The 21,825-nt window shown below is 36.9% G+C and overlaps 6 protein-coding genes across 7 annotated transcripts in view; 1 reads left to right on the top strand and 5 right to left on the bottom strand.

The window, feature by feature from the left end:
* The window catches only part of LOC143346666 (uncharacterized), a 33,442-nt gene extending 27,161 nt beyond the window's left edge, over window positions 1–6,281 (bottom strand). Inside the window, exon 1 of the mRNA XM_076774985.1 lies at window positions 5,666–6,281. The gene's annotated coding sequence lies outside the window, so the exon portion shown is untranslated. The remainder of the gene's footprint in view (window positions 1–5,665) is intronic.
* Window positions 6,282–7,347: 1,066 nt separating this feature from the next.
* LOC143346096 (uncharacterized) lies at window positions 7,348–8,582 on the bottom strand. The gene is made up of 2 exons (XM_076773854.1): window positions 7,524–8,582; window positions 7,348–7,449 (listed from the first exon to the last, which is right to left on the bottom strand). The coding sequence occupies exons 1-2, from the start codon at window positions 8,580–8,582 to the stop codon at window positions 7,348–7,350; spliced, it is 1,161 nt and encodes a 386-aa protein (XP_076629969.1).
* Window positions 8,583–9,356: 774 nt separating this feature from the next.
* LOC143346093 (uncharacterized) lies at window positions 9,357–11,437 on the bottom strand. Its single transcript, XM_076773851.1, has 3 exons — window positions 10,217–11,437; window positions 9,821–9,907; window positions 9,357–9,362 (listed from the first exon to the last, which is right to left on the bottom strand). Exons 1-3 carry the CDS (start codon window positions 11,273–11,275, stop codon window positions 9,357–9,359), a joined length of 1,152 nt encoding a protein of 383 aa, XP_076629966.1. The 5' UTR covers window positions 11,276–11,437.
* A 434-nt stretch (window positions 11,438–11,871) lies between these two features.
* Window positions 11,872–12,909, bottom strand: LOC143346792 (uncharacterized). The gene is made up of 2 exons (XM_076775267.1): window positions 12,280–12,909; window positions 11,872–12,064 (listed from the first exon to the last, which is right to left on the bottom strand). The coding sequence occupies exons 1-2, from the start codon at window positions 12,781–12,783 to the stop codon at window positions 11,969–11,971; spliced, it is 600 nt and encodes a 199-aa protein (XP_076631382.1). The 5' UTR covers window positions 12,784–12,909; the 3' UTR covers window positions 11,872–11,968.
* Window positions 12,910–13,895: 986 nt separating this feature from the next.
* Window positions 13,896–15,227, bottom strand: LOC143346092 (uncharacterized). Its single transcript, XM_076773850.1, has 3 exons — window positions 14,344–15,227; window positions 14,020–14,106; window positions 13,896–13,961 (listed from the first exon to the last, which is right to left on the bottom strand). The coding sequence occupies exons 1-3, from the start codon at window positions 15,166–15,168 to the stop codon at window positions 13,896–13,898; spliced, it is 978 nt and encodes a 325-aa protein (XP_076629965.1). The 5' UTR covers window positions 15,169–15,227.
* A 1,755-nt stretch (window positions 15,228–16,982) lies between these two features.
* Smc5 (structural maintenance of chromosomes 5) lies at window positions 16,983–21,825 on the top strand. 2 transcript variants are annotated; one of them, XM_076774005.1, is made up of 13 exons: window positions 16,983–17,175; window positions 17,262–17,589; window positions 17,649–17,987; window positions 18,076–18,204; window positions 18,278–18,485; window positions 18,781–18,912; window positions 19,729–19,791; window positions 19,870–20,246; window positions 20,330–20,737; window positions 20,815–21,042; window positions 21,120–21,299; window positions 21,359–21,454; window positions 21,530–21,825. In XM_076774005.1, exons 1-13 carry the CDS (start codon window positions 17,117–17,119, stop codon window positions 21,677–21,679), a joined length of 2,697 nt encoding a protein of 898 aa, XP_076630120.1. In that variant the 5' UTR covers window positions 16,983–17,116; the 3' UTR covers window positions 21,680–21,825. The 2 variants fall into 2 exon arrangements, with proteins under 2 accessions (XP_076630120.1, XP_076630119.1); XM_076774004.1 differs by having other exon boundaries at window positions 19,267–19,791.

Here is a 21,825-nt window from a genome sequence, read left to right as displayed (position 1 = left end):
GAGAATACCAGCGGTCCTTCCACTGCCGATTATCGTACAATAAACCGTTATTCAGTAGCGTAGCTGAAGAGGGCGAGAAATTTTTGGGGGTGATACGTTTGATCGACCACAGTGAAAAGAGAGTTTCGTTTGGTTTCGTTGAAAGTAACGTTGAGGATATAATCCCGAAAATACTGTGTATACGTATTCAGTCTGCATTAGTTCGGTTTTTTAAATTGTCAACGGTTATTCGAGCCGAAGAGACATAAACTCATAACAGTCTAACGTTAGTATTCTGCTTCATTAGAATCGATAACAAATAGTAATCGGATAAAGCTAATTAGTAATGATTTTCAATTTGAAAATGTCTTGAATCGTAAGTAACTAGCACCAGATATTAAAATTAATTCACATAAATGCATGGACGACGATATGCAAACGAATGGACAAGGTCACATCTCATTAATACTATCATGCGAATATTGAATAAGCAACTTTATAATTATGACGCGAAATTTATTTCAAAAGCATTCTTACCTCGCGAGCTATGCACGAATAGGTCGTAGGTTATATATGGCCAGTGATCCGCGGTTCGTCGACTTACGATTTAGACTTTTGCGCCACGAAGAACGAGATGGTTACAGTATTCCCCGCTTATACGCCGCCAGTTCTTCCCCACTTAGAGGGAATACGAACTATCCCCGCGATTGTTATTGTTTACACGCGGGATCAGTGACCCAAGGTTGCGCGATAAGATACGCACGTGCAATCGAATTTTGTCCACAGATGTAAATTAATATTGTTATATTTGTTATTGTATCTTCATGAATATGTCAATGGATTTACGATGTTTCCCTGATAAAGATGACTCAAACGCGATATGCTTTCATTGTATTTCGTCGTATTGTATTGTTTACGAAGATTATTTGTTAACAGTCGTTCCACGTTTCCTTGTTTCTTTTACATCTCGAGAAGCTGTCGTCCGCGATTCCGCTCGATTCGTAAAATAAAACTAACTTGTCCGCGCGATGCAATCCGACTTCGTCAACGTGTAAAAATTTTAATAACAAATTCTTTGGAAAATCCGCCGTGACGTGACGACAATTCAGCGGAACGTCTTGTCAGATAAAGCGACCGATTTCCTTGGTGAACGGAATCTTGACGCGCGGCTACTCGAAGGCGGGAAAACGCTTTTGCATGCCTTCCAGTCAACAGGGGCTGAGTCACCGGGCAACCTAGATCCGATTTTATCTCCGCTGCGAAACGAAACCTCCGAACGCGACTTCCTATGCTGGGAAAACCGAGCACGAACGATTCGGCTGCAGGAAACCATCCATCGCGCTCTAAGTTATGGCCATTTCCCAATTTCGGAGCGTCGAGGACTTCGACCGTCCTGGAAATTGCTTTGTTACGAGACACCGACGCAGAGGGTGGGCATCCTGGCGCGCATACATTGGCGAACACAAGAGGAAGGCACGGGGACACGAACCCAGTTCATTGATAAAAAGAATTCTTCGCGAGTTTCAGTCCATTCTCCAAAAAAAGAGAATAATGGCTTCTCGAAAACACATCCCTCATACAATAAAAATTACGTTTTCCACGCGTAAGTTTTCATTATAATGTCCCAAAGAAGGCCTTCAACGTCGATGGAAAAATCTACGTTTGCTAAAATGTCTCTCGCCGCCAAAAACGAGTCTTCAGGTATTTTTCTCCCCATTTTAGTGACTTAAGGATACACTATGTTCGAGGTATGGCACGGTTTGGATAAAGGTTTTATTGTATTTGCTCGGCCTGAGGCCCATCGAGGGCCTTTTCCTCCCTCAGGCAGCTGGTTTTCTACCTCTGAACAATTCTTGGAATCTTACAGACTTTTTCTTCCGTAATAATTCCTAAATACACTGTATTTCTTTTATTAAAATGTCTTTGACTTTAGGTCATGGTCTATAAAATGAATACTATGTATACATTAGTATATTATGATGTCTACCAAGTCACAAATGTTGTAAGGAAATTCTAGAAAGATAAACAATTGGAATGGGGCTGAGGCCAAAAACGATTGAGAAACACTGTGTTGGAGCACATTCGCAACAGAATAAATCTCCAGCAAGAATACAGATGGTCGTATATAAGAACACGCTTTTAAAGATCATTTATAGCGAAACAATGATACTGGCTATACTTGTTTGTAAATATGCGAGGATAGTTATACAACTGCAACACGAATCTTATCTAATTAACCATTAGGAGATTAAGCTAACTCGACAAAGAACAGAGAAAGAACAATATCCCTTTGAAACGAACTAACAGTCTCTGAAAATTAAACACAGAACTTTAGTACCTTTTTTTTAATTGTTAAAACGCACAATCGAGAATATTGTTCGATGCTTAAAAGTGTCGGTGGTGCGCGATGGGTTGCACAATGCTAAGAGTAAAACGGTGTAAACATGATTTATCGAGAAAGACTTATCGAAATAAAAATAAATCAAATAATTTCGTGATCTATATTAATCTCGTTATGGCGTGACGATCGTTTTCTTTGAAAATAAAAAATACTTATTTTGTACGTGTTCGATTTCCTAACTGTCCCACGACGTTACAAAAATCATCTCCAGTGACAACCGTATATGTCTAGAGTTTCGTTTTAGTTTTGGCCATGGGTTCTACGAACTCATGGTGTTTATTATATAAAGATAAGTGTTCGTCGCTAGGCCGAACTGTGTTTCACTCTTTCTTCTGCGGGTGAACTGCACAGTTCAGAAACAGATCTCATAGAGAACGGATCTCTAAGATATACCTTTACGTATTTAATAAAAGTGAAATTCTACTATTAAATATTATTGTTTAATTTAAATCATACGTCCCATAATCCTACAATTCCAAGAGTACAGACACAAAAAATTGAAAACGAAAAGAAGTTCGGTGTATTACAGCCAATAGCGGATCTAGAGAAATGTATTTTTGAACCTCCTCTTCTTTACCATGAAAACAAACTATTTTCTGTCTATAAAATTGCGCGCTACGTCGAACGGAGCATACCCTGTATTCATTATGTTATTTCCTCCACATCGCGTCCTGAACTTTTCTTACGAGGCGTAATGTATTTTTATACTCGGTGTATAAGTTTAGCTGTGACTCACTGTGTGTATTGAAATTTATACACGCGGCGCCCTGGATTCGCGTAGGTACGATATGCACGCCAATCAAGGTGTTAGAAGATTCAATTTGTGCTCATAGAGGCAAAACACAATGTCAACGACAGACGAGATTTCCATGGAAATCGAAAACAAGATCCAACAGCCACGAGTCAAGACCAGTTCGTGAGCAAACAAGTTCTTTACGTTCACAAATCATTGACAGTACGATCGCAATTCAATCCTATCTAACAGAATACCATGACAATGACTATCGTAAGCAAGGTCGACCGATTGGAGCAGAGACACAGCCTGAAAGAGTGAGAGGAGGCGTCGACAAGGCCGTGCACGACCGATGAAACAGGAAAAAGTAACTGATTCTGTATCGATTATAGAGCAGAGATTCTCAGTGAGGACCTTACGATCCCTCTGGAGAAAAAAAAAATGAAGCAATCCTGATACTACGTTTTTTTCAACACATTCCTCGAGTGTCAAGAATTACGTTATCCACTCAAAGTCCACCGAGCAGATGTCGAGAACTGAGGAAACGCTGTTCAGCGTCATACCTGAACATCACTTAAAGCCTTTGACAAATTCTGGCACGTGGGGTCTTCATACAGAGTGTTCGGCCACAAAATTTCAAATCGTTCTAAAAAAATTATTTTCGGTTGCGGGGGTCAATTGCAATCATTTTTGGTCAATAGACATACCCCCGAAATCTTGCACATTTTCGAGAAAAAAATTCAGTATTGGCGGAACTTTAAATGTTAATAACTTCTTAACGAAGGCTCCATCAACAAATTGGTATTCTTGATTTTCGTCTTATTTAGGCCTCTAGAATCTCCTATTAAAATTTTTCCCAGGGGTGGCCGAACACCCTGTATAAACTGAAGAACACACTCTCTTGACGACACCCCTTTCAAGAAAGATACTTTTACCGTGAAATATACGGTCTCCAAACTTGCTAAAATCAACTCTAGTGTACCGCGACGCTTATTTGTACGGGGCCACGTAGACTTAAGATTCTAATTTTCTATGTAAATTATCTAACTTTCAAAAATTATTTTGATTTTTCGAAAATTCCGTTACCATTTGCGTGGGAGAACGTTATGTACACGAGTTTCTCGTGCGATCAGCTGACCGGGAATACAAGTGGCGCGTGTTGGGACATCGAGAGACTCGAACTGCTTATACGTCGAAAATAAGGCCTAAGATTGCAAAGTGATAAAGAACTTTTAGTTTTCTTTTCGCACTAGGAATGATCGTGTTCCAGTTTGTCTTGTAAAACACATTGTAATAGTAGCATTCTAACATCTTCGAGAATACCTAGATCGAGCGCATTTGTCTAAATATTGCGTAAAGGCTAGAGAAAACAATTTGCCTACCAGTCCTTCAGTCCTTCTAAACAACGAACCTATACCAAGATCTGAAAAGGTCAAATGCCTTGGCATGAACATAGATAAAAGGCAAATCTGAAAACATCATCTTCAGCAAACAAGATAGTAGATGAAAATAAAGTTGAATAAAATTTACTGGCCACTGGGGTCATCGATAAAAAGTTTCGATTGAAAACAAATTTCTCCTAAACAAAATCGTTCTAAAACCGGTTTGGACGAATGGAATTCTACTCTGGGGATGCACTAAGTCGACCAACATTTTGCATTTTCGAATATAAGTATATTTTGTTAAATATCGTTGATATTGATGACTTCTCTCTTCGAGACACAGTCATCCATATACAGATACACTTATTGCAATTATAATTTGCAGATTGTGGAGACCAGTTTAGTCGTAAAAAACAAAAAAGGAAGACTCCAAGAAAAATGCGATGAAAACTGATCTTGGGAAACAAAGAGTCTCTAAAGGCACCGCGCCACGCGTCACGGCTATCAGACGAAAATATTTGTTCGCGCGGGAGATATGGACGACGTGCAGGCGGACTTTCAAAACATACGTCTGAACCGCACGACAAATAAACGCTCGGCGTTCATTCGGGACGCGAAATCTTATCGATCTTCGGCGAAACGAGCTCGATAACGTGTTCTTTTGCAATCACTATAGTCTTATAGCCACTGTTTACTAACCTGCAGACGCGCTAAACATCCTAAAGATTACCTTCCACAAGAACCGTACACTATTCAAACAAAAACACACTGTATAGAGGATGAGGGTGGAAGGTATATGCACATTACCCCACTTCATTTGAATTTTGATTTTCATTGACAAAACGATCATAAAAATGTAATTTTTCTAAAATCGAAAGTACTCTAAGTTTGAATCGTCACAGAACCTCCACCATTGCATGGCAGTTTCGTTTATTGGACGGTGTCAATAAGGGAAGGGTGTGATCGTCGAGCAACAGGTTGAGGGCAGTAACAAGAATAGTCTGTGTAGAGCTATTTCTGACTGAATCGGTTATCACAGAAATTGCGAGCAAGGTACTACTGTATCGTTACGCAAAAATGGAGTTGCTCCGTTTGGTCGACTAGTCGGTTCGCGCGCGAAAGTCGATATTTCGAATCGAAACGAATCGAGGAGACGATCCTGATACTTACTTCATCACGTGTAAATCACTTTGCAATCTCCCGTGCATCCACCGGTTTATTCGCTTTCCAAAAGGCCCATCAAATAGTTGAGAATGGCTCGCACGGCATACCGCGACTCACTGTACGTATACAGTCATACGTACGTGGCTCTGCCCGCGTCGTGTAAACAGAAGCATTACCACCGATGGATGGCTGAACACCGATGGAACGTTCGATTTCCACGCATTGCTCTTCCACGGAATTTCATGCGCCCCCGATTTCCAAGATTCACAGGCCGTTTATCTAATCGCTCCAGCGCTTCCGAACGAACGAACACTTTTACTTTTTCGCGCGACCACTCGAGGGAATTGTTTTGCCCGCGGCGAATCGCTCCTGTTCACTGGTCTCTATGTGTACAATTACTTTTTTTTTTTCTTCGCGGCAAACGGCCGAGAATCGTTTAGTTCGCGAAGTAATTCTCGCGTCGTACGCTTTGTCTCGCAAAGTCAAAACGTCGTCTCGCGATTCGTTTCGACGTTACGTTGCCACGCGTGCACGGTTATTTGATAATAAACAACAGTCGACCGCGTGAATTGGCACGACCGCCGGACGTACACACGTTTACAGCGCGGCTGTTGGCGCAACACTGACGAACTGCGTATCGGTCATAACTAACGGCGCCTTCGGCGGGCACGATGACTCGCGCAGTCGCGTGATCGCTTACTCGACGGAATCGGTCGCCTGTTTACCGCCAGAATTAGACAAAAGGGGCGAGCTCGTGATTAAGGTACTAGTCGGATGGCGAATGGTCGGTTTTATGAGATTTCTACTTTTCTATCGAACCTTCAGGTGGAATTATATTATTTTCGAACGCGTCGAGCAGTCTGAGTCCTTTATTCTCGGATCTGTCTTTGCGAAGAATAAATTCTGCGATACAAATGATAGGTGAAATATTCATCGATTCTATAATTGAACATGATTGGGTACACTGAGCAACAGATGATTGATTGTATCTTTCACGCTAACACCTGAAACAAAAGCCTGTGAATACATTTTGCCTTTGTAGAAAAGAAACCTAACACGATCACCAGTTTGTAACGCTTGAATTGATAATGGAAATCGATCGAATAGAATGGTTTGTCACACAAAGACCCAAGCGTTGGCCACTTTGTTCGTTCGATTGTTCCCCGAAATATAAGAAAATATCAATGTTTGAATGCTATGACAGGTTTGGTAACATAATTAACAGTATCGTTTGAATCTTGCGCTTTATTGGTCATATTTACTCATAAATACGTCTGACAATTGTTACAAGCGTCTCCATATAAACGTACGATGTTGTCTATCATAAGAATGACAAAGAATCGGTTTGATCATTGGAAAGATTGTTAACCTGATTTTGACAAGCTATGGCGTTGAGCAAAAATTGAAATAATATTAAGAGATACATCACAATGGATCCTGTGATCTACAAACAAACGTTCGCTGATGTAATTACCATAAATCTTCACGATATGTACTAACAAGAGAACCACGTGGAATCGTAAAGTTTGGAATTAAACGAAACTTTTATTTTTTCTCGTAAATTATCTACCTCTACTTATGGCAGAATGTGGTAAAATATTTCTCGATTCTCCGTCTATGTTGTTTCGTTAAAATCCGAACATTACACCTCATTCGTGTGATTGTTCTGTAAAAGTCGTTCAGCTATCTCACAAGAGTGTTACCTGCGTAAGAAGCGCTGCGTTCATCGTGACAACTCTCGCAGAGAACGTATTATCTCGCTGCAGCACTTGAAGAGAAAATAGCTCCAACTATAATTTTACGAGTAGATTATAAAGAAATCGACATCGCGCAATTGACAGTGTCGACGCCGTTAAACGATTACCTCGTATTTCACCAACCTATCAGTAGCATTGCTAAAGACATCGTGAATGGTAGCACCGATTTCCCGCGCCTGATTTTTCGCAGTTTCGCAAGCCCAAATTAACATCATGAATTTGATCATGGCGTAGAATGCGCTTGGAAGAAATTGTACATACGAAAACTGTGTCGTCAAATCCACAATAAAATTTTCGTTCAACCGTAGGAGAAAGAAGTACAAGTTGAAAGTGATAACGGTGAACGTCGTAACCGTCAAGATGACAATGTGCACGAGAAACGTTTTATTTAACAATTGAACAACGTCGCTGATACACAGATGTTTCTTCTCCAAATTTTTCACTTTCATCAACAACAAGGTATTCCCTTGTTCGTCACGTGGAGCCTCATCCGTCATTGACGTATTCGATTGCAATTCATCTTTCGTCCAAGGTTTGTTTAATTCTTCAAGATTTTCGTTTACTTTTCTGAAGCAAGCTTTCAGGACGCACACGCAATTCATGTAATACATGTCCAACAAAAAGGACACTGTCACTAAATATAAAAAAGTAAGATGTCGCACAGTAAGGTAGACATTCTCTTTGAAACAATTCGGTAAGTGGACGGCCAGAAATAGGAGGCCAAAAATGTCCTTCGTATGAAAGAGTTTCGCAAGATCGTTGAAATCTTTGGGTGATAATATCTGGGACATTCTGGAGATATTCTGAAGAAGACACAACGTCAACCGAGTAAGGATGTACATTACCACGACGTCGAACCCACCCAAGAATAGAGAAAAATTAGCGAGCAATGTACCGGGTGTGTTGTAGTACATTAGAGAGCCAAAATTTACTTGATAAATTGTAACGGATAAAACAGCTATGAAAATGAGAAGTATGAGAGTCGAGTAAACAAACCGTATTCTCGAGAATACGTATTTGGACGATTCGTATTTGTAGGGGAAAAGTCCAAAAACGAGATTCATGCAGAAGTTAAAGCACATTAGCGACTCGAAGTCCGTGGCTCGTAGTAATCTCCATGTTCTACGTTCTCCGAAAGGTGCGATTCTTGCGAAATTTTCAAACATCTCAAAATTCGAGCCTCGTTTCGACTGGCCACACACTTTAATCGACGAACGTGCAACGCGAATTACCTTGTTAACGACAATGCAAACAAACCGATCGCGTCTTCGTTTATTTATGTACATCAGCCGTTTTTTAAACAAACCACTTAACGTAATAATACATGAGATTATAGTACAGTTTGAAAGGCTGTTACGATGATTTACGGTCCTAGTAAGTATTTAAAAATGTAAGATGAAGATGAATAAATAATGCGAAAGTGGGACATTCAGCTGACAATGAAGAATATGCTGCTAAATCGTCGCCGCTGACGCGATGAGAATGCTTTTAGCGCAATGAAAATTACATGACGTTGTTAGTTTGTAATTTATGTCAAAAAGTCTCAAGTCATCCATGTTAATTAATTCTTCGCAATAACAAAGGATGTGCCATTAGAATAGCAATTTTTGACACTATCGCAGTATTTTCCTAGCCTGGGCATTGTGAGTCTTCCTTCAACGTGATTTGACAAGAAGAAATTGTATCAATGTACCTGTAAGTTAACTTACATTGCAAAACCACGATCATAGCCTGATCAAAACTAAGTTTGTGGGATCAATTGAGCTCAGTTTCAAACGAAGATGCTGAAATATTCCAACTTTGCCACTTGAAAAACACCAATGCTAGAACAACGTCTCGTAGAAGCATCTCGTGGCAGATTTAAGGTGACGTAATTGACAATGTCGTTCAAATCTTACTGTTTATCGATCACATTTATTCACAAATTCGCCTGACGATTGTTATATCTGCACATAAACGCACGTACACTAACTACAGACAACATTATGTTTTTGGAAACATTGTTAATCCAGATTTTTGCAAGCTATAGCGTCCAGCAAAAATTGAAATAATATCAAGAGATACATCACAATACCTCCTGCAATCTACAAACAAACGTTCGTTGCTGTGATTACGATAAATTTTTACGGTACGTACAAGGGAATCAGGCGAAACAAAAATTCAGAACTTAATAAGTAGTTGACCCTGCTTGGCCGTAATCGTAGGGGGTCAATTGCTTATTACGTATTGAAAAATAAAAACTAATCCCCTGAGCTAATCGTCTTTCCAGCTGTACACGATACTTTTCAAATGGAATGCTCTTTCCATATCAGTGGACGATTACGATTTTAATTGATAATTCTCTGTTCTTGTGTGATTCTCTTGTAAACGTCATCCGATTACTCTGCAATACTCTTCGCTTTACCTGCGTAAGAAGCGCTGTGTTCATCGTAACTGCTCTAGCAGAGAACGTGTTGTCTCGTTGCAGCACTTGAAGAGAAAATAGCTCCAACTATAAATTTGTGAATTGCTTGTCAATAAGTTGTAAACAAGTTCATCAGTCTTATATGGCACAATGCCAATTGACAGTCTCCGATTTTGATGAGCCTTGGCACGCAAACAGAACACTGCAAGATACATTCATAGAAGTATCAAAAAGATATCGATACTTTTAATATCTACGTCTAATAACAATGATTTAAATTAATTACTATGTCTAATTACCAAGTATCATTAGAATCGAAGATTGACAATCGGATTATGTACCTTATTAATGATATCAGTAGTCTGATCTCTATCATTGTTAACCCTATATGATTACCTCGTGTTTCATTAACGTATCAGTAGTATTGTTGAGGACATCGTGAATGGTAGTACCAATTTTCAGTGCTTGATTTTTCGCAGTTTCACAGGCCCAAATTAACATCATGAATTTGCTCATTTCGTACAATATGCTTGGAAGAAATTGTATGTACCAAAACTGTGTATTCAGATGCAGATCAAAATGTCCGTACATCCTTAGAATAAAAAAGTACGAGTTAAATGTGACAATGGTGAACGTCGTGATGACCAAGGTAACAATCTTTACGAGAAACGTTTTATTTAACAATTGAACAATGTCACTGATCTGCAGATGTTTCTCCATCAAACTTTTCAACTTCGTCAGCAACAGAGTATTCCTGTGTCTGTCGCCTGGAGCTTTCTCTACCCATGGTATTTCCGAAACAGATACATCATTCGTTGAAGATTTATTCAATTGTTCGAGGCATTCATTCACTTTTTTGAAGCAAGCTTTCAGGACGCACACACAATTCATGTAAGACATGTCTAACAAAAAGGACACTGTCACTAAATATAGAAAAGTGAGACGTCGCACAGTAAGGTAGACATTCTCTTTGAAACAATTCGGTAAGTGAATGGCCAAAAATAGGAAACCAAGAATGTCCTTTGTGTGAAAGAGTTTAGCGAGATCGTTGAAATCCTTAGGTGATAATATCTGGGACGCTTCCGAGAGATTTTTAATAACGTGCAGCCTCGAAAGACTAAAACTGTGCATCATCACAGTCGCCATAACGTCGAAGAATAAAACAAAATTCGTGTCGATTTTCGCAATTAGTGTAGAGTAGGACAAATTGTCAAAGTTCATTTTGTATAATATAAATAGCATGAGCACAACCAAAATAGGAATCGTAACCATGGAACAGACGAAGCGTTTTCTCGATAATACGTATCTGGTCGATTCCCACTTATAAGGGAAAAGTCCAAAGGCGAGACTGATACAGAAATTAGGGTACATCAGCGAGTCGAAGTCCGTGGCGTGAAATAGCTTCCATGTTTTGCGACTGTTATAATTTTCGATCTTCTCTAAGTTTTTGATCATTGTTCGATATTAGACTCGAGCACTGTGTCTCGATCAAGGATCGAGCCTTCTTGCGACTGACCACGTTTTTATGCAATTTGACCGACGAACGTTCAATTCATCGACTTTTCGTTTATTCGTCTACTCTTTTTAAAACGAACCACTTAATGTGATAGTGTATACTCGTAGATGAAGGACAGTTATAATAATTTACAGGACTTGGAAGTACAATTTGAAAGTGTACGATATTCGTAAAAAAATAATAGGAAATTGTGTCATTTTATCGTGAGACATTATCTGACGACGTAGGATATGATGTCGACGTAGCCGCGATGAAAGTGCTTTTATCATAATGAAAGTTACGCGACATCGGTTCGTTTATTCCAAAAAGATACACTGTTTAAGGTGACGCAATTAACAATGTCATTTTAGTCTCACTATTTATTCGTTACACTTACACTCGTTGCTTATAAGTAATTTTATAAATGCGCTCGACAATTGTTATCAACTGCATAAAAACATGTAACTTCGGCAAAATTATCAAGCCTGATTTTGACAAGCTATGGCGTTGAGCAAAAATTGGAATAATATCAAAAGATACATCACAATGCCTCCCGCGATCTACAAACAAACGATAAATCTTCACAGTACTATAAAGAACCCCATGGATTTCGAAATTTAACCGAACGGGAGTATCGAAAAATATTTAATCTGCTATCTTACCTGCGTAAGAAGCGCTGCGTTCATTGTGACTACTCTCGCAGAGAATGTATTGTCTCGTTGCAATATTTGAAGGGAAAATAGCGTCAACTGTTATGTTACGAGTAAATTGTAAGTAAGTGGTAAAGGTATACACAAATTCTAGGAACATCATCCAATTGACAATCGTCGAATTTAGTTTTACATGGATAGAACATCGAAAAACACATATTTGTTTTTCTCAGCTGCTATTCACATTCGACAAGCGAAGAAAAATAGTCAATTGACTGATGTCGTTAGTGATGTTAATATCTTTGAATAATTACCTCGTGTTGCACTAACGTATCATTAGCATTGCTGAGAGCATCATGAACGGTGGCACCAATTGTTAGCGCCTGATTCTTCGCGGTTTCACAGGCCCAAATCAACATCATGAATTTGACCATGAAATAGAACACGCTTGTGAGGAATGGCAGGTACCATATCTGTCTTGCCAAGTCCAATGTCAAACCATTATTTATCCATAGAATGTAAAAGTACAGATTGAAAGTGACGGTGACGAACGTCGCAATTGTCAAGACGATAATATGTATGAGAAATGTTTTATTTAATAATTGAACAACGTCGCTGAGACGCAGGTGTTTCTCCTCCAACATTTTCACTTTCATTAACAACATGGTATTCTTTTGTACGTCGCGTGGACTTTTTTCCACCCGTTGTGTTTCCGTATAATCTATATCTTTTGTCAAAGATTTGTCTATTTGTTCAAGATTTTCGTTGACTTTTCTGAAGCAAGCTTTCAGAACACACACGCAGTTCATGTACAGCATGTCCAATAAAAATGACGCTGTACGGAGATAAAAAACTGTGAGATGTCGCACAGTTAAGTAAACGTTCCCTTGAAAAAAATTAGGTAAGTGGGCAATCAGAAATAGGAAGCTAAGAATGTCCTTCGTGTGAACAAATTTCGCGAGATCGTTGAAATCTTTCAATGATAATATCTGGGATATTTCGGAGATGTTCTGAAGAACACACAACGTCGAACGAGTATGTATGCACATTACTACGATGCCGAATCCACCCAAGATTAGAGAAAAATTAGCGAGCATTGTACTGGGTGTTTCGCGATACATTAAAACACCAAAATTTATTTGATACATTGTAACGGACAAGATAGCTATGAAAGTGATTAGTATGAGCATGGAGTAGACGAATCGTTTTCTCGAGAATATGTATTTGGACGATTTACACTTGTAGGGAAAAAATCCAAAGACGAGATTCATGCAGAAATTAGGATACATTAACGAATCGAAGTCTGTGGCGTGCAACGGCCTCCATGTTTTGCGAAATTCCAAATTTTCAATTTTCGATACATTTCTAATCATCGTTTGATATTAAACACGAAAACTGTGTCTCGATCGAAGATCGAGCCTCCTTTCGACTGAGCACGCTTCACACAAACTAACCGATGGCATTCGACGCGAAATAACTTGATAGTAGGAATCCAAATAAACTAATTGCCTTTTCGTTTATTCATGGACATTTACGCATTTGAAAACGAATCACCTAATGTAATAATCCACGATCATCAATGTAAACCGGTTTGAAATGCTTTTCCAATGGTTTACGATCCTAGAAAGATAATACAATATGAAAATGTAGGATGTTCGTGAATAAATAATGCGAAAATGAACGTCACTTAACCGTCGGGCATTGGCCAACAACGAAGTTTATCGTATTAAATCGTCGACGTCGACGCGACAAGAGAACTTTTAAATTGATGAAATTTACTTGATCTTGTCTGTTTGTAATTTATTTCGAAAATGTACATCCCTCGAGTCGTCCATGTTAATTAATTCTTCGCGATAAAGATAAGTAAATTAAACTGTAGTTGTCGAAACCATCGCGATATTTTCCTATCCTGGATACCACGAGTCTTCCATTAACAAGGTTTGACAAGGAGGAATTGTATCAATATCAACAGATAAGTTGTAACTGTGCTCACTACCTGTAAATAAACTTACAATGCAAAATCGCGGTTCTACGACAACGTTCTCCAGATTTACCTTTGTCAAGAGGGTTGCATCTATCATAAGCCCCTTCGCGGAGAACGTGTTGTCCTGTTGCAAAACTTGCACGGAGAATAATTCCAACTATCCAAAAATGATGAAAGTGGAACATTAATTAAAAATATTCTTCAATTTTTATCGCGTTCTTACGCATAGATCAAATTCAGTTGGCCGCTCATTCTATTTCAAATTGTAGATAAAATTGAAAATATCAATTTTAAAATAATAAACCACTACAGCAACCCCCGTTGTATCATAGCATGTAGATAATAGTCTCGAACGGCTAACTGATTTCGAATCTACTCGATCGTTTTGCCTTACTTCCGTGGTCAATTTTTCGTCGAAAATGGTTATTAGAATTCGATGAATGTTAGAAACAACCTTTTTTGCTTGGTCCATGGCAGACTCGCAGATCCAAACCATTACGATCAAGTTCAAAAAATAAAACGTCACGCACAGGAACTGGAAAGACCACAACTTTGCTGCCTTGCTGTTTTCGATCACTAAACAAGAGTACAGATTAAACGTGATATCGACCAACGTCAATGCAATCGTGCCGATAACTTCCTCGCTGAACACTTGGTTTATTAGCTGAACAACAGCGCTGATCTCTAAATGTTGTCTCTTCAGGGTCCTTACTTCCGCGAGTAGCATAGAATTTTTCTGCGTGTGATATACCCTCCTTAGGAGATGGGGTTCGTCGTTGATCAGAGTTTCTCTCAATTTGACGAGAGACTCGTTTATCTCCCAGAAACTTGCTTTCACCACGCGAACGTTGCTCACGTACAACGAGTTCAATGTTGCGGTCACTACGAACGAATACCAAACAGCGAAATTGACTATCACTTTTCCCATGAATATGAACTGTAGGAAGAGAAATAGTGGAAGATATTTTATTGTATCGTTTAGTAATGTCCATTTCGCCGTTTTATAAAAAATTTCCGAAGATAATGATCGAGCCAAATTAAACACTCTCTGGAGCACTTTTAATTTCGATCGGCTTGAAGCGTAACCCGAACAAATGTTCATGAAACCGAGACCCATAATGATGTTGCAATGCACTCTTGTGGATATGAGATCGACTTGAAAGTCGGTCAAATTGATCTGGTAAATGCTGTAGATAAGAAGACTCGAATGAACAGCCATCACGAACGTAGACCAAATGAACTGTATTTTGGAGAACACGTATCCGGACGATTCGATCTTACAAGGTAAATAACCGAAAAAGCGAAGAAGCCAAACGTAAAAGTGTAACAACAATTTGAAATTTACGGCCCAAGGTAGTCTCCATATTTTATGAATTATGGATGTTTTGACCTTCATTGATCGACCAGACATTTGACAACTGTTTTGTCTAAAACAACGGCCACGCAGATTTTAAGTTTTACTAGCAAACTGAGATTTGCTATTTTAGAACGAAAGGAACTTAATTTTACGTACAAAATTTGCGTTCTACTTAAAAGGTTTTCTTTCCTACTAAATAGTTCCGAGCACCGGAAGTTCAAGACTGTGAAAAAGTTGAATGTCGAAGGCGGACGCGGAATGCAAAGTAATATAATGCCGATGAAGTATGATTATTCTGCCAACGTGGGACGTAAAGTGATGATATTTAATCATTTTTATGGATCTAATTCGATTAAAATGAGAAGAACCATCATTCGACGACGGAAACACGTTTTCCAATTACCATAATTTGATCGTAAAGGTCTCGTATGATTGCAACGAATATTACATTGCAAACTTTCCAGCGATGCATTAACGGCTACATTAAGCCAATTAGAATTAATCGATAGAGAGAATTCGAAATAAATTATTTTATCGGTTCTATCTATTTTTATCGCATGGTTACATCAGCATGTACTGCATTATTTCCATATCTTGTCATCAAAATTTTGTACTATCGATGATCAAATAATAACGACTGGGTTAACGAATTTGGTTATAATAATTTAATGTTTTCGAAAAATTCTGCTGTACTATTAAAAATTCGTCTCTAATCTATAAACTGCTATTATATTTTCAAGTATATATGTATGCCCTTAAGATTGTTATATTTTACGTCAATGTATATCGTGTGTAGATTATTTTATCAATTTCCTGTTGCTTACTGCATTGTTACTAGATATAACGCTTTTTACTTACTTGTATTAATTGTATTATATATATTTTATATCTTTCTATTCACATAAAGAATTTAAGAAATATATATGTATACACATATAGTATAGTGTATCTACAGATATACATGTCGCGTCCCTAGGCCGCGAGTATTTCTCTAGATCGCGTGAGGGCGGGAGCGAAAGGCGGGAGGTACGAACGCACACACGACAGATAACAAATAAAATGTTTATTTCTACAAACACAACAATGCCTAACAAGTAACAAACAACAATTAACGAACAAACGAGTAACAATAACGATAACGAACAACGGAAACTGATAACGATAGCGGATAGTGGAAAACAATAAAATGCAGAGCCTGAGACCGTGACGAAGCAGACGATGCTTTCGCGACACGTGGCAATCTCGAAATAATTCTACGGAGGTTTTTCGCGTAGCAATCACGTCCTCTACGAACAAAAATCGATTGATTAACAATTGCAATACTACCGGATGCGGCTACTGTTTTTAACCATTGCCTCCCTTGCAAGCGCAAAAAAAGGGCGTGGCCGTAGCTCCTGCTTCCGGCTACGCGGCCGCGACAGTGTCGCCACATCTATACATGCGTCAAATGTTTGTTCGAAATCAAATATCACTTGATCGATTGCACGACTTTCTGAAAAAGCCCTAAGAATCGTGGTTTTTCTATCATTCTTCTACGAAAAGAAGGCACAGCGTGTTTACATCTCCACTTCGGTTGCAGTCCGCTGACTGACAGGTATTGGTCGAAAACCATGACGAAGTCGGTGACAGCCAATCAGCGGATTGCAGCAGGAGTGGGGATGTAAACACGCTGTGCCGGCTGTGCCTTCTTTTCATGGAAGGATGATAACTCGTATTGCGTCGCGTAACGGCCGCGAGAATCCTCTGAAAATGTATCGAATTAACGTGAAATAACTTTATTGCATTTAAACGCATTATACAAAAGTACATCATGAGTAACAGTTCCATTGAAAAAGGAATAATTACTTATATTTACTTAGAAAACTTTGTGTCAGTACTACATCTTAATATTTTGTATTAATTTTTTTAACGTCACTAAATAGGTATGTATGTAATATTTATTTGTTTTATTGCAGAACATACAATAAAGTCGTTTTAAAACCTGGGAGGTATTTAAATGTAATTATTGGGCCCAATGGCACTGGAAAATCAACAATTGTTTGTGCAATTGTTCTTGGATTGGGAGGTAAACTTTCTACCATTGGGCGTGCAACTCAAATTGCAGACTATGTAAAAGCAGGTTGTGAAGACGCAACAATTACAATTCATCTTAAGAATGACGGAAACAAAGATATTGTTATTACTAGAAACTTTAATATACAAGGAAAATCATCATGGTTGCTCAATAAAAAACAATCAACCATAAAAGAGATACAAGATTTAACAAAAACTTTTGATATTCAGGTATTTAAAAATAATTTATATAAATGTAGCTTAAAATTTATTGTAATTTTCATTTTCAGATAGATAATCTTTGTCAATTTCTTCCACAAGACAAAGTGCAAGACTTTTCAAAAATGAATGCACAGGAATTGTTGGAAAATACAGAAAGATCAGTTGGTGATCCTATGATTATTGAACGTCACAAACAGTTAATACAGTACAGATCAGAACATAAAGACCTAGAGGTACAGATAGCCCAGAAACAAAAATTATTAGCATCAAAAACTCAGATATATGAAGGCATGAAAGAAAATGTTAGTAGCATAAAAGAAAGGAAATTAATTAAAAATAAAATTGTGAGATTGAAACAGAAAAAGGCATGGATATTGTATGATCATAAACGCAGAGAACTACTTAAAGTAAGAATACAAAATTTTTTAACAAATTTTAAGTACTCCAATACTATTTTTTAAATTATAATGTTCCAATAATTATATATACTTTTAGCTAAAAGAGAAAAAAGAAGCAGCAGCAACAGAAATGATATCTTTAGAAGCTGAAATGAAACCTACATGTGATTTAATAGAAAAGATAAAATCAGAAATTAAAGTACTCCAGAATTCTGTAACGGATAATGTGAGTTTATAGACTTTTTAATAAAAAATAAACTATAAGTGAAATCAGTTTCTTGAATGTCATATACTTTTAGAATAATAAAGTTAACATGAAAGCTGCAAAACTGAAGAAGCTGATAGATGATGTTTTGGATTGTGAAAATAATATCAAAGATTGTGAAAACAAGTGCAAGCAGAGAATTCAAATTGAAGAAGCCAGAAACCATGATATTGATGTTGCAAAGCTACAGAAACACAAACTTGACAATGATTTGTCTCTCATGTTGAAAGATATTGGATGTGGTGAGTTTTACGTTTTAATTTAGATTATAATACTTTAAAGTGGAACAGATATCCGCGGTTAATTGGTTCCGCGTAAGTCGAGACTCAGAATTAGTCTATGAAATATTCTGAAATATATACAAACTATTGTGAAATGTCTATTATCTTTTTCATTTAAAAACATTCATCTATAATTACATATATATTTTCTTTTTAAATAAAATTGCTCCAAAACCGCGTAACTCGAGCATTGCCGCAATTTTTTTCCGCGTAACTCGAGAGATACTTGTATATTTTCTAAATATTTGTTTTATAGAGGAAACTTTAAAAAAACAACAGCAAGAAACAGTATCCAAAATAGAAGAGCAGAGGGGTATTATTAATATGTTAACAAGTAAAAACGTGGCATTGAAACAAGAAGAGGAGCGTATACATTTTGAAATTAGAGGTAAATTTTTTACTTCTAATATGGTGTATAATTCGCATCAACACTTTATGAATCCCGTCTGCACTAGCACGAATTTGAGTCTTATTAATAGGTTATTAAAGACATTTTTGCAACTATTAAAATATAATAAAATATATCAGTATGTATCTATATACAAAATTGTACAATTATATTATAATTATAATGTTGATCAAATTAAAGGCTATTTTTTCGAGTGGCACTCGCGACCGATCGTCTTAAAATTTAAATGGGTTAAAGGGAAAAGGGAATGCATGCTATTCATTTTTAGCTTTGGGACTGATCTGTAAGGCGTTATGAATTATTGTGAATTATATAGTAACATTAAATTTATAGTTCAAGAAACGGAACGGCAAGTTCTTAATATCGAAGCTAAACGATTAGAACTTCTGAGAACAAAAAGTATCGATACCTATAAGGCAGTGCACTGGTTAAGAGAAAACCAAGATAAATTCTCTGGAATAGTGCACGAACCAATATTACTTAACATAAACGTAAAAAATGCTTCATACGCGATGTATTTGGAAAATGTTATCGCGTTTCGTGATTTAGTTGCATTCGTTTGTGAAAATAAACAAGATATGAACATATTACTACACCATTTAAGAGACGAGCAGAGACTACAAGTAAATGCTGTACATTCCGATCCTACAAAAATGGTTTCCATGGTACCAACTATTCCTTTGGAAAATATTAAAGCCTTTGGTTTTACTCATTACTTAGTATCGCTGATCGAAGCACCACCTACTATCATGAAATATTTAGTAAATATGTATAATTTAAACAATATACCAATAGGAACTACTCTTGTTGATGATAATATGGATCATATACCTCCTACTATACGTTGTTATTTTAGCAGTAAGTAGAATGAATGTATGTTTGTATTGCTTCACTAAGCAATTAAAATTACTAGCATATATTCTTTTATATTTTCAGAAACAAACATCTATTCGGTCAGTACATCAAAATATACAGGACAAAAATCGATTAGTATGCAACAGGTATTGAGTACAGGAATGTTATCTATTGTGTTAGATCAATCAAAATTATTGAAGATTGACGAAAAGATAAAATTATTACGAGAAAGAAAAAGTAGCGTTTTCAAAAATATAGAACAAATCGAAGAACAGATATGCGGACAAAATAAAGAATTAGACAAACATAGGGCTAATAAAAATAAAGTTCATCAAGATCTTCAACAAATACAACTTTTGAAATCTAGAATATCTATGGTTCAGCAAAAACTCATAAATTTAGAAAACGAACGAACCAGTATTGATCAAATAAAAGAGTCTTATACTAATGAAATAAAGGTTACACTTTTCCTATTATCCAAAGCAAAATAATAAATGCATATCAGTTTTCATTTAAAAATTAAAATATATAAATTTCCTAGGTGATATTGAATAAACAATTGGACCTTTATGAAAAGTATAATGTTAAACTAGAAGAATGTTCTAAATATATTACAACTAACCAACAAGACGAATTGGCGTTAAAATTGCAAAATCAATTCTTAAGATTGAAAGTAAATGAATCTCAAGATTTAAGAGAGAAATTTAAAGCAGCGGAAGATAAAGTAAGGCGACTTACTTCAGAAATGCAATCTATGAAAAATGAAGTGCAAAGAATGTATGATGATGCATTAGAAACTACCAATGGTATTAGCCCATCCGAGAAGGCGTTCGCGCCAATAAACAAAGTTTTTAATAAATTACCACCAACTCTCGAAGAAATTAATAAAGAATTAAATATTGCACAAGCAAAAGTTTTTTGTATGGGGCATGATACGGATGGTGAAAATGTTAGTATTATATAAATATCTAAGTAAGTTTTGAATTTAATGAATGGATAATACGATGATTAATATTTTTATGCTAGATATTGCACGAATATGAGAAAGTGGAAACAGAAATTCGTAATTTGAAAGATTTTGTTCAGAAGAAGACACAGGACGCAGAAACAACGACGCAACAGATGGAAGCATTACGGGAAGAATGGTTAAAACCTTTGTTAAATGTTATTGAGAAAATAAATTCAAATTTTAGTACATATTTTGCAGCAATGGGTTGTGCGGGTGAAGTTACATTAGCACAAGCAGAAAATACTGTGAGTCATCTTGAAGTAAAGCTAGATCGTATTTTTATTATTTAAAAAGCTATTGCGAGATTAATGCATACTTGTAGATGGATTTTGAACAGTATGGTGTAAAAATTAGGGTAAAATTTAGAGATACCGACCAATTACAAGAATTAACACGACATCATCAAAGTGGTGGAGAAAGAGCTGTAACCACCGCAATTTACATGATTTCGCTTCAAGAATTGTCAAGAGTACCTTTTCGATGTGTGGATGAAATTAATCAGGTAATTTTCACTACAAATAATTATGATTGTGTATGTCTAAATGACTTGTTTCTTTGCAGGGAATGGATGCAGCAAACGAAAGACGCATATTTAATTTACTTGTACAAATGACAGGAAGACCAAACAGTTCTCAATACTTCCTACTCACGCCTAAAGTTAGTATACATTTCGTACTTTTTATTCCGTGCAAGTATATTTCTAACTAGTGTATGAAATTTGTTTTTATTTAGCTGGTACCTGACCTAGAATACTCAGAAACTGTAACAGTGCATTGCGTATTTAATGGCCCATTTATGGCAAACCATACGGAATTTGACATGGATGAATACTGTAAGCACCTTATGGAAACCATGGGGAAAGAAAATTTAGATGACGATTAGCTATTAAAGATGTTTATATATTTAAGTATTACACAATACCAAAATATGTACAACAGAGTTACATAGTTATGTAAAACATAGTTTATATATTTTTGCAAAATATTTGAAATGCAACTAATTATATGGAAATATATATGTTGCCAGTA

Source organism: Colletes latitarsis, chromosome 10, assembly GCF_051014445.1.
Source record: "Colletes latitarsis isolate SP2378_abdomen chromosome 10, iyColLati1, whole genome shotgun sequence".
NCBI lineage: Eukaryota > Metazoa > Arthropoda > Insecta > Hymenoptera > Colletidae > Colletes > Colletes latitarsis.
The sequence above is the reverse complement of the archived record's forward strand: the minus strand, read 5'-3'. Positions and strand labels throughout refer to the sequence as shown.

Bases quoted from the DNA above. Each gene is read 5' to 3' on its own strand.
- LOC143346096 (XM_076773854.1), bottom strand. From the start codon at position 8,582: ATGTTTGAAAATTTCGCAAGAATCGCACCTTTCGGAGAACGTAGAACA. The intron at 7,450-7,523 runs GTAATCGTTTAA...GTAAAATTATAG, and splicing joins ATAGGTTGGTGAAATACGAG to TTGGAGCTATTTTCTCTTCA.
- LOC143346093 (XM_076773851.1), bottom strand. From the start codon at position 11,275: ATGATCAAAAACTTAGAGAAGATCGAAAATTATAACAGTCGCAAAACA. The intron at 9,908-10,216 runs GTAATCATATAG...ACAAATTTATAG, and splicing joins ATACGTTAATGAAACACGAG to TTGGAGCTATTTTCTCTTCA.
- LOC143346792 (XM_076775267.1), bottom strand. From the start codon at position 12,783: ATGCTGTACATGAACTGCGTGTGTGTTCTGAAAGCTTGCTTCAGAAAA. The intron at 12,065-12,279 runs GTAATTATTCAA...GTAACATAACAG, and splicing joins ATACGTTAGTGCAACACGAG to TTGACGCTATTTTCCCTTCA.
- LOC143346092 (XM_076773850.1), bottom strand. From the start codon at position 15,168: ATGGCTGTTCATTCGAGTCTTCTTATCTACAGCATTTACCAGATCAAT. The intron at 14,107-14,343 runs GTAAGGCAAAAC...ATTTTTGGATAG, and splicing joins ACGAAAAATTGACCACGGAA to TTGGAATTATTCTCCGTGCA. The intron at 13,962-14,019 runs GTAAATCTGGAG...GTTTATTTACAG, and splicing joins ATGCAACCCTCTTGACAAAG to GTAGTGAGCACAGTTACAAC.
- Smc5 (XM_076774004.1), top strand. From the start codon at position 17,117: ATGAGTAACAGTTCCATTGAAAAAGGAATAATTACTTATATTTACTTA. The intron at 18,205-18,277 runs GTGAGTTTATAG...ATATACTTTTAG, and splicing joins AGAATTCTGTAACGGATAAT to AATAATAAAGTTAACATGAA. The intron at 18,913-19,266 runs GTAAATTTTTTA...TTAAATTTATAG, and splicing joins TATACATTTTGAAATTAGAG to TTCAAGAAACGGAACGGCAA.